Source organism: Haliotis asinina, chromosome 12 (assembly GCF_037392515.1).
Source record: "Haliotis asinina isolate JCU_RB_2024 chromosome 12, JCU_Hal_asi_v2, whole genome shotgun sequence".
Lineage (NCBI taxonomy): Eukaryota > Metazoa > Mollusca > Gastropoda > Lepetellida > Haliotidae > Haliotis > Haliotis asinina.
Window position 1 is genome coordinate 34,381,087 of NC_090291.1, and position 13,274 is coordinate 34,394,360.

Consider the following 13,274-nt stretch of genomic DNA (forward strand, 5'->3'; position numbering starts at 1 on the left):
ATATCTTGAGATATGTCAATGTGGAGATGAGACTTTGCAGCGGACATAATTCGATATATTTGGTCATCACGGTTTGTAGCACCAAAGCTGACTGTGATAACCTCTAGCAGGAATGCAACAAGATTTTCAGTTGAATATTCAGCTCGGGATGTGCTGCGGTCGCCAGATAGATGTGTAGACTGCAAATGATCCAACGACCTATCACCATTGATAGAACACTGACAGGAGCATTTATTTGCTCTGTTCGAACCCTGAGTGACCTTCACTGAAGGTAGACTTGTTGCAACTTGCTGAGAAGATGAAACAACTGGCTGTTTATTAGGACGACGTTTGACAACATTTGCAAATGACACAGGCATAGTAGTGTTGTTCTCTTTGACCATTTGTACAGCTTCTTTATAAGAAACTTTGTTCTCAACTTTTACACGTTGGATTTCAACCGCTTCCTTGTATTTACTACAACCTCTATAGGCAGCGCTGTGTTTTCCTCCGCAATTTGAACATTTCAAGGTATCTTTAGAGGGACAGGCATCATAGGCATGATCCCCACTGCAACGAGCACAAACCTGAACTGTACTTTTACAATTGGTCGATGTATGGCCGAAACGCTGGCATTTATAACACCTGAGGGCTGGTGGGACATATGCTCTTACCTTGAAGGACTGATAGTACATGTATACATGCTCAGGGAGTGTAGTACTTGCAAAAGTTAACAGAACTGATAATGTCTGCTCTTTTTCCTTACCTCTGGTCAAACGTTTAGCATCAGTAACTTTAAAGGGTTTCAGCTGCTCAACTATTTCATCTTCAGAAATATCCAGATCGATATTGTAAATGACACCTTTTGTTTCTCGCAGACTTTTGGGGACATAAGCTTTGATCTGTTTACCACAAATTCTCGTTAAAGAGAGAGCCATTTTGGACTGATCAGCCGATCTGCAGTGTAACACAATGTCACCCTTATCCAACCTCTTCAGGCTATGGATATCACCAACATGTTTTTGAATGTCCTTAGCTAGTGCAACGGGACTGACGGATTTCAAACTGACACTAGGGTCAACCGAGGAAAAAATAACAATGGGTTTCAAATTATGTTCATTAAAACTACATTTTGTCTGAACATCGTCATCATGTTTTCGTTTCGGACGTTTAGCCAACATAGCATTATATTTCTCAGCGAATTCAGCATGAGTGGAAGTTTCCTCAAAATCATCAGGAGCCGACCAGTCGGCTGTAAATTCCCCATCAGAATCTGAATTCATCGTCCTATCTGCGAAACAAACGCTATCACTGTTGTCGACAATCCTAATCCTCGAAGTAGGGTCTGCACGAGCCAAACGTGCCACACGCACGCACAAAGCCGAGCGTGCTCAGCCAACCGAAACACGAAAGTGAGGTTCACGAGCACAAACTTACAACTAAAGGCAGTTACAAAATATAATTACTAAATTAATTACCAAAGCAAGTTTCACCAACTATGCTTATGGTATAGTTCAAAGAACACCCCCAACTAACCACTGTAAATCTCAGCGAGAACAATCCACACAAGACCACTGACCCAGAGAGCGAGATAAACACGTCTGTCTTCGTCAGCAGACCAAGCAAAACTCTATCACGGGGTAACTGTCATTGCCCACTTACCTCCCCTCAAAGCCGATGTGGGTGTTCAGCGCATCATCGAGATATTTCATGAAGCGAAAGTAAAAGTATATTTCAGAAACACTGACGCTTATATTTGGGTCAAAGCGTCAATCGCACAGTCAGGAGAACCAAACGCAGTGTTACAGACCGCTGTTGTACTGACATGTAGACTCCTTCGCAGGTAGGACATGTTTAGTCAATGTTGTAATAAGTAAGGCATGTGGATTCCATGTTTGTCCAGGTGGGAAGTGTGTTCAATGTACATTGGTTCTGACCACACCTTACTCAACACAATCCGCTTAGTTCCGGGTTATGCTGCACTGCTGCACTGCTGCACTGCTGCACTGCACATAGCTCAGCAGACCATTCTCATGTTCCACACAGGAAGGGCATGTTGCTCTATCTGTTTCCTGGCTATACGCTGTTGTCGCTTGTCGTCAACAAAGTGGTCGCAGAGCATGGGTGGATACAGAATTTTGAGAAGAGGGTTGGGGTGGTGTGTCCACCCTTGAGAAAGGGGTATATGCACACGTCATTTTCACCCGTTTTCACGAGTGTTTCAATGATCATTTAATAATAATAAAAGGAGGGTGGGGTTGGGGTAGGGGGTGCGCACCCAACTCTTGATCGCCTATATGTATGCGGAGAGGGTAGGCAGCACAGAATGGAAGTGAAACAGTTTTATGTAGAGCTCTGTCCCTGCAAACTGACGTGGACTAACTGGTCCATTATTTTAGTCCTAAAAACGATTGTGCCTAATGCCAGAGGCGGGTCCACACTGTGCGTGCGTGCAGTCAACCATTATGTGTTTTAGTACACTTGCTTATAAAACTTGATACCCATTTAAATACACTTTGACAGTGTGCGTTAGTAGCGTAAACATATATGTTTGTTTTGTTTATTTTGTAACTAGAAATACAGCCACGTGTGTTAACATGACACATGATCATGTTGGTCTTTTTCACGTGGCTTTGTGTCCACAACTCATCTTTTTCAAAGTCTATGTTCTGACGCCTTTACATGTCAACGCAGGGGAGGTTACTCTGTTTTGAAGTACGTAGTCAGCCAACCGCGAAGGCCTCTACCTATATATCCTGAACCGTGAAAGAAACGTAACCCTACCAAAAACAGTGCCCGATGTGTTTCACCTTGATATATATTTTCCCACTTTTTATGTTAGCTAGATCTGGTTTGTAGCAAATGTTCAAGAAAATTCGGTTTCAGATTCTTTATTTGAAACCAAAAAGAGCCATGTCGTCAAAACGTAGTTACTATGGTAGGGTTGGGACGAAGTTTCTGTGCGTCTTTCATGCATCCCGGGGTGTCATCCCTAAAAGAAGAGCAACCGAACATGAACCGAACCATTCACTGTCCGACAGTTGCGACATGCCGCGATTAGTATGGGAACAGAGGGACCAAGCTTTAGGAAGATTGAATGCTAGCCTGACTGCAACACAAGTTACAAATCATTTTTCTGTTCATGTTCGAACAATATACCGCCTGCAGCAACGAATCCAAGCCACTGGAAACACAGAAGACAGTCCTCGCAGTGGAAGGCCGCTGACAAGGTTGAGGCAAAATCTGCAAAATCGTTTCGCTCGGGCTAGGGAAACTGCGTGGACAAACCATTGGCAATCACTAGAGACCAATCAGCGCCGATACAGTGCGGAGGCGTCTGAGGCAGAGAAAAGTCAGATGTCGTAGGTCTTACCGGGGTCCGATTCTCACTGTTCGACATCGTCGTGCTTGTCTTCAGTGGGCCACACATCATCCGACTTGGCGTCACTCGGAGCGGCGAACTGTAGTCGTCTCTAACGAAAACCGGTATTGCGTCTAGACGGCTGATGACGGAGTGAGAGTGTGCCAACGACGCGTGGGGGAGAGACTCGTGGGGAGGTCCTAGCATAATGGTTTGGGGTGCTATTGCTCTCAGTCTAGGCCCTATGTTGTTACAAACATTTGGTCCTGGGTAGAGGAAATGGTGTAGCATCTTCCCGCTACATTGATCAAGCGCTGAGACCGTTCATCGCACCACATTTTGGTCGTCATGGAAACCACGTCTTCCAGCAGGACAATGCGCGTCCCAGTACTGCCAGAACAACCTGGGACGTTCTCCGTCAACACGGCATACAAACTCTTCAGTGGCCTGCCTTCAGTCTAGACTTAAACCTGATAGAACATTTGTGAGACGAGATTCAGAGGAGGCTCAATGATATGCGACCAAGGCCGACAACTGCAGCTGAACTCTCTCAAGCGCATCACCGAGTCTCATCGCAAGTTCTTGTGGCCTTCAACCGTCTCATCCACTCCATGTACAGACGATGCAACGCTGTTGTCCAGTCTAAGTTAACTTAGTCTCAGTGTATTTTGTTACACTCCATCGCTGAGTCTAACAAAACCTAGCAGAAGGTCGCTTCAGATAACCTGACCAGTAGAAGGTCGCGTCGAGTAACCTTTGAGTGACCCATGGCCGTCTAATCAAACGTGAGACGGTTAAATAGATCTAACCAATCAAACAACGGCTACTATTTAGGGATCGAAGGGACTTTCAAAATATTGAGGTCACTGACACAGATCTCTCCACAAACAAAAAACCGCACAAAACACAGTTATTTGACCTGCAGTATCTTTCCTTTTTTTCATAATCATACGACGGTATCGTGTCCACGTCCCTTGTATCACAGAGAAACTGTTATTGTCCACTTACCTCCCCTCAAAACCGATGTGGGTGTCCTGCACGCAATATGGAGGTATTTCATGAAACGAAAGTAAAAGTATATTTCAGAAACACTGACGCTTATATTTGGGCCAGAGCCTCAATCGCACAGTCAGGAGAACCAAACGCAGTGTTATAGACCACTGCTGTACTGTAGACTCCTTCGCAGGTAGGACATGTTTAGTCACTGTTGTATTATGTATGGCATGTGGATTCCATGTTTGTCCAGGTAGGAAGTGTGTTCAATGTACATTGGTTCTGACCACACCTTACTCAACACAACCTTAGTTCCGGGCTGCTGTGCTAAGTGTCGAAACGTCAGTGCATCCAGACTGATATACACAACACAGTCTCTCGTGTTCCACATAAATAGGGCGTGTTGCACTTTGTGTATCCTGTACGCTGTTGTCGCTTGTCGTCAACAACCTGGTTGCAGAGCAGGGGCGGATATAGCTTTTTGAGGGGAAGGGTTGGGGGGTGGTCGGGTCTGCACACTCTTGAGAAAGGGGTATGTGCACGCTGCATTTTCACCAGTTTTCACGTGAGTTTCAATGGTCATTTAATAGTAATAAAAGGAGGGAGAGGGGAGGATGGCGTTGGAGGGAAGGGTCGCTCCCAACTCTGGATCCGCCTATGCGGTGGAAGAGGGTAGGGAGAACAAGAGGGAGGTGAAACAGTTTGACGTTGAGCCATGTCCCTGCAAATTGACAACCCATCTTTTTCAAAATCTAGGTCCTGACTCCGCTCTTGGAATGCATGTCAACGCAGGGGAGGTTACTCTGATTTGGATTAAAGTAATACCACTTCTCAATTCAACCACAAAAGCCTGTTTCTATATATTCAAAACAGATCGGTGCTCCTAATTTTTGTTTTGTTTCTTTTTGTAGGGATTTCGTTGTTTTTTTTCATTGCTGGTCTGTATAAGTAGTCAGATATAGTCAATCATGTGATTGACAAATTGTGCATCGTTAAACGCAATTAGAATATGACCTGCATCAACCAGTCAGTTCTGCGCCGATAGGAGCGGTGGGGTAGCCTTGTGGTAAAAACGTTCACACTGAAGATCCGGTTTCGATAGCCGACATGGATCCAATGTGTGAAGCCCATTCCTTAACCGTGATATTGGTGGAATAGTGCTAAAAGCGACGTAAAACTAAACGCACCTGACCATCGTCTTACCCTCTTGTAACAACCGCAAAAAGCAGTGTTCTCTTCATAAGATATGTTTAAATAAAAAATCCAAACCACCATCACCACCCCCACCACCAACAAAATACCCGAGGATCACTCACTCACTCACTCATTAATCATGAAGTCAACAATGATGTTAAAGTGAAAGAGTACGGTTTTACGCCGCGTTTCAATATTCCAGCAATATCCGGTCGCGGGAACACCAGAAATGCACTCCACACATTGTTCCCATATAGAGAATCAAACCGGACCATCGGCGTGACTAGCAAACCACTGGTCTACCCCCGTGACATAAAGTTGAATCACATACATCTAGAAAACCCCGACCCTGATGTAAAGGTCTACTTTCTGGCGGCTCTTGTCCGTTAGGTGTGACCAAAAGACAAAAGAAAAGTTAGTGAAGTGGCAGGAGTGAAAAATTTTTTAATTCGTTGAATTGACGTTCATTTTTTATCCACTCCCCCTAAGAAGACGAATAGAATTGGATAGAGGTTTTTCCAGGTAACTATTGACTTTATATTTATATAATTTATTGTTTTTGTTTGTTTGTTTTGTGTTTTTGTAAACCCTACTGGGTAGTAGGAAGGAATACGTGAGTATATGCTGGTTTCAGCAGTATTCTAGCAACAGCACAGCGAGGACACCAGAAATGGACTGACATATTGTGAGGGGAATCGTACCCAGGTATTCGGCACGACGAGCGAGCCGCCGCCACGAGTGGTAGTGGTAGTGGTAGTGGTAGTGGTAGTGGTAGTGGTAGAATTATCAGTAGTATTTCTGTTTATTTGTTTTTACAGTGAAATTTCATCGTTCGTATGTGTTGTGCCTGACTGTTTCCAATGGATATATAAGACTGCCAGCAATAGGTCATTTTGGCTTTTCTCTTGTAGACACTCTTCGTCGACGATGTCGTTCATTGGGCGAGGCGAATGTAGGAACTGCGGCTGTGGAGAGTACGTGAAACCGCTCGACGGGCAGAAATGTTACCACTGCAACCACGACGTAGACGTCCACCTCGTCAAATACAAACCCCAAACAACTACATCGACACCAACCAGAAAAACCCATTCATTATCTGTTCAGAACACGATGGATGGTGCCACGATTGACGTTAGCCAAATGCACTCGGGGGAGACGTTTAAACAAGGAGCCCCTGACATATGTTTTGAAGAAACGAGACAAGTTCGTGAACCCTATGTCCGGACGCAGGGACATTTTGTCAAGCCCCAAGATAAAGTTTCAATCATCTCAAAACAAATATCATCAGTCACAAGAAAGGACGAAGATGCTGGACACAGTGAAGGTAATACGCCCCCCATAGCAGCTCAAAGATCAATAGGTGCGGTTCCAGAAAGAGAGGAGTCCAGTCCAGTCTCTAAGTCCAGAAAGTCCTTGCCGAGGACACCGATGAAGGCATCCGATGTATTCGTTGCTACAGCACCTTACAATGGACCGGTATGTACTGCGTCTTTGATAAAAGGCCGGTGGGATAGCCTAGTGGTTAAGGCATTCGCTCGTCATGCCGAAGAACCGGGTTCGATTCCCTACATGGGTACAGTGTGTGAAGCCCATGTCTGGTGCCACCGCCGTGATACTGCTGGAATATTGCTAAAAGCGGCGTAAAACTAAACTCACTCATGTGAAAGCTCAATAAATTGCTGGAAATTTGGGGAATTTCGTTATTCTAAGCCCAGGCTGTCATTAGATTGTTTAGTCACGTTACTAATTAGAATTTGTTTTGGAGGTACCTTTTTTTAAGAACCTCATAAGGAGACTAATGAATATGTCTTTAATTACAAATTAACACCAAATAAGACATCGGTCTGGGTGCAGTTCCACTATCCAATCTTAACTAAGATCAGTCTGAGCAAGTTACGCCATTCTTTCAATTGTCTTAGCTAAAAGATACGCCCATTCCACAAACCGATCCTAGGCCGATCGTAGTCGGTACCGATCTTATCATCCGATCAGCGCAAATGCCGTGACTCTTTCGTGCGAGAGATAGAAAAGTGCGAGACACGAGTCACGAGTGTCCCTTTGCATAGTCCAGCAGACGAAGGGCAAAGATCGGTTACTGGAACGGGACCCCTGGCCACCTGATCACGCATCATTCACTGACACATTGTTCGCCTTGTTTGTAGAAACCATCCTGCTGGCGTCTCAGAATGAGCCATCTTGCCTACGGAACTGAACCACCGGAACGTCTTTGTGGCTCATACAAAATTGCAGAAAATGGACGGACAATCTACGTGGGCAATGCTGAAAGTGCATCAATCAGAAGAGCATTGCGGAGGCACTTCAGAGGAATGGAAAAGCAAAACATTGGGGCTTATCTTACCACCTTAGACGAAGAGTACAAAGATAAATTTATAACAGTATTCTGGCTTGGTAGTGAAATCAAACATGACTGCAAGTGCAGCTATCTTAAGTGCTTTGAAAGAATGGAAGGGAAAAAGCCCCAGTATAACATGCAGGGCCATTCCTACACCTCACGACCAAAGCGAGAGGGTTCACGGGTTACACCTGACCCATATAATCGGGAAATTATTACACCTTTAGTTGTCGAAGAGTTAGGGATTCTTCAAGAGGACTTAAAGGTTGAATAGCCGACTCATATTTTGTGGGGAGGAAAAGATTTCTTTGATTCTTAACACCGCACTCACCAGTAATCCAGTTATATGGCGGCGGTCAGTAATCTGGACCACACAATCCAATGATCAACAGCTCGAGCATCGCTCTACGCAATCGGGATACGATGACATGTGCCTGCTAAATCATATTAATCGATTTGGTTGAATAAATATGTCTTTAAAAGCAAGATTGTGTTCGTTATATTGGGGTAATATATTTGCCATGACATCAGAAAAGGTATCATCACGCTTACTGTCACTTAAAGTCAGAGTGAATAAGTGAGTGTGCGCACGCACGCACGCACGCACACACGCACGCACACATACACGAGTTTTTGAGCTTGGTTTTAGCAATTGTCCAGCAATATCACGGCGGGGGACGCCAGCAATGGACTTTACACATTTTACCTACGTGGGGAAACGAACCCGGATCTTCGGCGAAACGAGCGAACGCGTTAACCGCTAGGCTACCCCGCCGGCCCTACACACTTACAAAATGTAAGGTATGTGATTGTTATACAAGACGATAATAGTGAGTTCGTCATGGTAGTTAAATGGATCAGTTAAACGCTGTCTTCTATCTCACTCCGGCAAGATGGCGCAGCTGGTCACAGTCCGTTATCAACACGTATTATCAGTCCGTGATAACACGTATTAGCCTTTGTTATTATTGTCGTCCTTAGCTCAACAACAGTCTTTTTCGCCCTGTATTTTTAGTTTTGTTTCACCTTGCGAGCAAATTGTCGACCTAATTTCGTTTCGTTTTTCATTTCCTAGACATGGCAGTGTGCATAGACACAAACAAAGACAAGCGCGGAGTTGTTCGGGGTAGGTGTAAGGACTGTCCCGAGGACTGCCTAGAGTATTCCCAACCTGTCCACCGACACAACTGTACTTATTGCGGGTGTCCGGCGGGACAACATGAGAGGGTAGAACCTCGACCGGAACGCATCATCAAGACAGAGCCTGGGGAGGAGGAGGCAGGATCTCCGGGACAGAGTAATGGCGGACCAACACCGGGTCCATCCAGAAGACCGGGTGGCTTGACAACTGACCGAGGCCGGCCTGGTCCTTCTAGGCGATACGAGTCCCCAAATAACTCAACCACACACCGAGGTCAATCGCGACCAGTAAGCCAGGTACAATTTCAACTTAGGTACTTTTTAGCTTTTAGAAAGTATATGGAAGTTATCCAGACCCAAACCTAACCTGGTCCCTCCACGCGAATAGATCGCTTCTAGTGTCAAGAACACTTCGGGATATATAGTAATGCAGGTATTAAATCAGTCTTGACTACCATCAACAGAAGGATGAGTTTTATGACAACTACTTTATTACCATAGATGAAACGTCCCGTCGTAATTGCTAATTTAACAGAGTTATGAAATTATGAAACAAGGGGTGACACTTGTCCTTCGTTATTATAGAAATTGTTCAAAGTAAGCTTGTTATTTGCTTGGAATGTGTCTGCCCGTAATCACTTTGTTGCCGGAGCACAACTCGAAACCCGTTCCATATTTTTTTCCACAAAAGATAGTAAACTATCAAAAAGAACCAAAAGTGGTGCCTTGAGCTCTTAACAGATTTTTGCAATTTATATCTTTCTGGAATTCCATGGAAACTTTCTGTACTCAGTCTCTAAACAGAGGTGTGGACTTCGTTTCCGGATTAAAACTGTTCTATATATTTTAACCACAATTGGTAGATTCATCAAACAGAAACTGATGTGGTGCCTTTGGCTATCTACGGGTTTTTTTGTCATGATTTTATTTTTCTCGGTTTCCACGGAAACGATCTGGACTGCTGAAAAGGGAGGGTTCGGTTTCGTTTCCGGAGCACAAATCGAAAAGCATTCAATATCAATTTGCAATTTGCAATATATACAAGACAGATTCCAAAGTTCTGGACTTCTTTCCCGGAGTACAACTCGAATACCGTGCAATAAGTTTTCAACAAAAATGGTAGAAATATCAAACAGAACCCACTGTGGTACCTAGTTTGCTTTTACAGGTTTTTGGCATGTATATATATTTGTTATGATTTCCATGGAAAAAATCTCAAAAGGGAGGCGTGGGACAGATCCCAAAGTGGTGCCTCTTGCTGTTTGCGGAATTTTGTCTTTTGTTTCTTCTTGATTTCCGAGCAAACAAGGCACCACTTGATAATCTACCGGGTCTCCCTGCTTAAAGTAAGTGCTAGATGATTTGTTTTTTAATATATGTTAGGACTTGGGTTATTGTCATCTTCTGGAGACCGTTGTTTGAGAATGGGGATGTCACATTTCAAGTCTTGAAAGACACGTGCGTACATAGTTCATCCGGACAGTTAGTCTCTTAGACGCCTTAAATTTCACATATTCATTTCAGAAACGCTGCAAACAGTTATTTGAGAGTGAAGGTATCGCCTATTCTCAGCTTAAAAGACACCTCAGCGCAACAGAACATGGTGTGTTCACAATTCTGTGGAAGGAGGAGATAATTTATGTTGGTAATCCAAAGAAGACACCAATGTTATCGAACATTCGTAGCATATTTACTGGTGGAAACACTCAAGACATCGGCAAATATCTGAAAAGTTTACCAAAAGATTTGGTACGGCAGCACGCCCGAGTCGCGTGGCTCAAACACATTGATGACGACCCTCACCGTCGAACCTGCAGGGAAGGCTACAAAATCCTGTCGTACCAACAGTGTCTATCAAAATTGCAACGGAGGAAACCAAGGGATGCGCTAAAACATTTAATGCAATCAACTGTTGGAAGATAAATATGTTAACACACACAAAAATGAACTAAAAAATCAGGTTCAGTAGTCTTCACCCCCTGTTAAGGAGCTGAACCTTTATAATTGTTGTTAAGAATTCCCAGATTTTGTATGTACAGTTTACAAACTGCTCAATCCCATAGTTTACAAATTGCTTGTATCTCAACGTCTTTGCTATTCCGTGCATAACATTACAACCAGGCTCACGATCCATAAACCATTCTTAACGTTACGACCTGTCTTAACTCTATAGTTTTTTAAATATTTTTTTATGATTGAAATGTTCCATCTGTTTATTTTTTTGGCATATATATTTCTCGACAAAGAAGATTTCTTTTAGGGTTTTTATAAATGAAGTTATGCTAAGATGTCTATTCCTAATACTACATATGTCTTTTGGCTGCAATGATGATGTGGTTTAGTAATGTATTTTGGTGTAGAGTACCAAACCAAACCATATGTTTTGTAAAAGTGAAATTGATGAGGGAATGAATTGTTGAGCCAAATTTGTAATTTTCTCTAAAAGGTTTGTGTCACTTGGCATTCCCAGCATACATTGAAAACACTCTCAGTTAGATCCTTGCAGAAACAGCATATGCTACTATCAACTTTCTTCAAGATCTGGTGTAAATTTGATACCTAGTACATCAAATTCACCAACTAACCATTCAACTTTTAGATCATTATATATCATATCATTAGATTTAGCTTTTGATCCAATCCATACCGCTTTTGATTTATCCAAATTAATTTTCAAACCTGACATTTTGTAAAATGTATTAACTATGTCTATTGCAGAGTACAAACTCTCTTCAGTCCCATTCAGAAATAATTCATTATCATCGGCATATTGATTCAGTTTATATTCATTATCTTTAATAACTATACCTTAGATGTTTTCATTGTGTCTTATCATGCAACCAAGAATTTCAGCTACAAAGAGGAAAAGATATGGAGATAAAGGGTCTCCTTGTCTACAGCCCCTTTCATCTGCAAACCCCCCAGATAGGTTACCATGTTAGATGACACAGGATGTCGTTTCATACGTTAATGTATTTATCCATCCTACCAGTTTGGGGCCAAATTCGAATGTATGGATGACTAGATTCATAAAATCTTTTGAAATAGAATCAAACGCTTTTTCAAAATCAATAAGGATTAGCAAACATAATATTGTATAATAATCTTGTATTTTCACTAATTGTCCTCCCTGGTATAAAACCAGTTTGGTTAGAGTGAATGAGTTCGTCTAGAGTAGATTATAATCTGTGTGCTATACAGGAGCTGATAATTTTGTAAATAGCATTAAGTAAAGTGATTGGTCTCCAGTTCTTCAGTAATGTTCTATCTTAATGGGGTTTTGGAATACAGGTAATAACACCTCTTAATTGGCAGACATTTCATACTTGGCTTATACATCTTTAATGAATCTATAGATCCATGTTTTTAATTCTTTCCAAAAACATTTAAAGAAATCAATAGGAAAACCGTTAATCCCTGGGCTTTTATTATTCTTCATTCTGTACACAGTATTACTAATTTCATCTAATCTGATAACTCTTTCAAGGTAGTCCCTCTGCGTTTGGTTCTAAATTGGAGTAGTAATATCGTTTAAACAGTTTTCATCCTCATAATGTTTGTGAGAGGCATATATATTTTTGTAAAATAGTTTTAGTTCATTCAGTATTGACTTGCTGTCAGTAATTTTACTATTATCATTAGTTACTAACTTGTTAATTGATTTTTGGGTGAACGTTCTATTTTCCAGGTGACATAAATATTTTGAAGGTTTTTCTCCTTCTTCATACCAAAGAATTCGGTTTCGGATTTGTATTCCTTTCATTTCCTGATTTATAATTTCTTCCATTTCTTTCTTATATTTCGACAGTTCACCCAAAAGTTCTTCATCTATGTTTTGAAAAGTTTTTCTTATGGTATCTTCAAACTGTTTTATTTTAAATTCTAACTGTCCTATAGTTTTTACTTTTGCTTTTTTCAAGCAGGATGAAAAAGATATAGTCTTTCCTCGAATTTTCATTAATAACGTTTCCAGAAATAAAGAGTTAGAAATAGTAAGTATAACATTGTCAGTGTTATTATTCTGTTGCATATTCCTGAACTGTGTCAGTTAAAATAGATCTGACAAAGTTTCCATACACAGGATTTAACAGCAATGAAGTGTTAAACTTCCAATATCCGTGTCCTCGTTCCTGGCCTGAAGTGTTTGAAAAGGTTAATGTAATTGTTGAGTGATCACTTTTATAGCCTGGCAAAATGTCTGAATTTAGACTTATATCAAATATATCCTCTGATACAATAAAGAAATCAAGCCTG

The 13,274-nt window shown here is 42.1% G+C and overlaps 1 protein-coding gene across 3 annotated transcripts; it reads left to right on the plus strand.

Moving 5' to 3' along the window:
• The first annotated feature begins 1,682 nt into the window (after positions 1-1,682).
• On the plus strand, positions 1,683-13,274 carry LOC137258256 (uncharacterized). 3 transcript variants are annotated; one of them, XM_067795864.1, is made up of 4 exons: positions 4,420-4,526; positions 6,439-6,851; positions 8,956-9,317; positions 10,545-13,274. In XM_067795864.1, the coding sequence occupies exons 2-4, from the start codon at positions 6,455-6,457 to the stop codon at positions 10,941-10,943; spliced, it is 1,158 nt and encodes a 385-aa protein (XP_067651965.1). In that variant the 5' UTR covers positions 4,420-4,526; positions 6,439-6,454; the 3' UTR covers positions 10,944-13,274. The 3 variants fall into 3 exon arrangements, with proteins under 3 accessions (XP_067651963.1, XP_067651964.1, XP_067651965.1); XM_067795862.1 differs by lacking the exons at positions 4,420-4,526; positions 8,956-9,317; positions 10,545-13,274 and adding exons at positions 1,683-1,822; positions 7,690-8,366 and having other exon boundaries at positions 6,439-7,003; XM_067795863.1 differs by lacking the exons at positions 8,956-9,317; positions 10,545-13,274 and adding an exon at positions 7,690-8,366 and having other exon boundaries at positions 4,347-4,526; positions 6,439-7,003.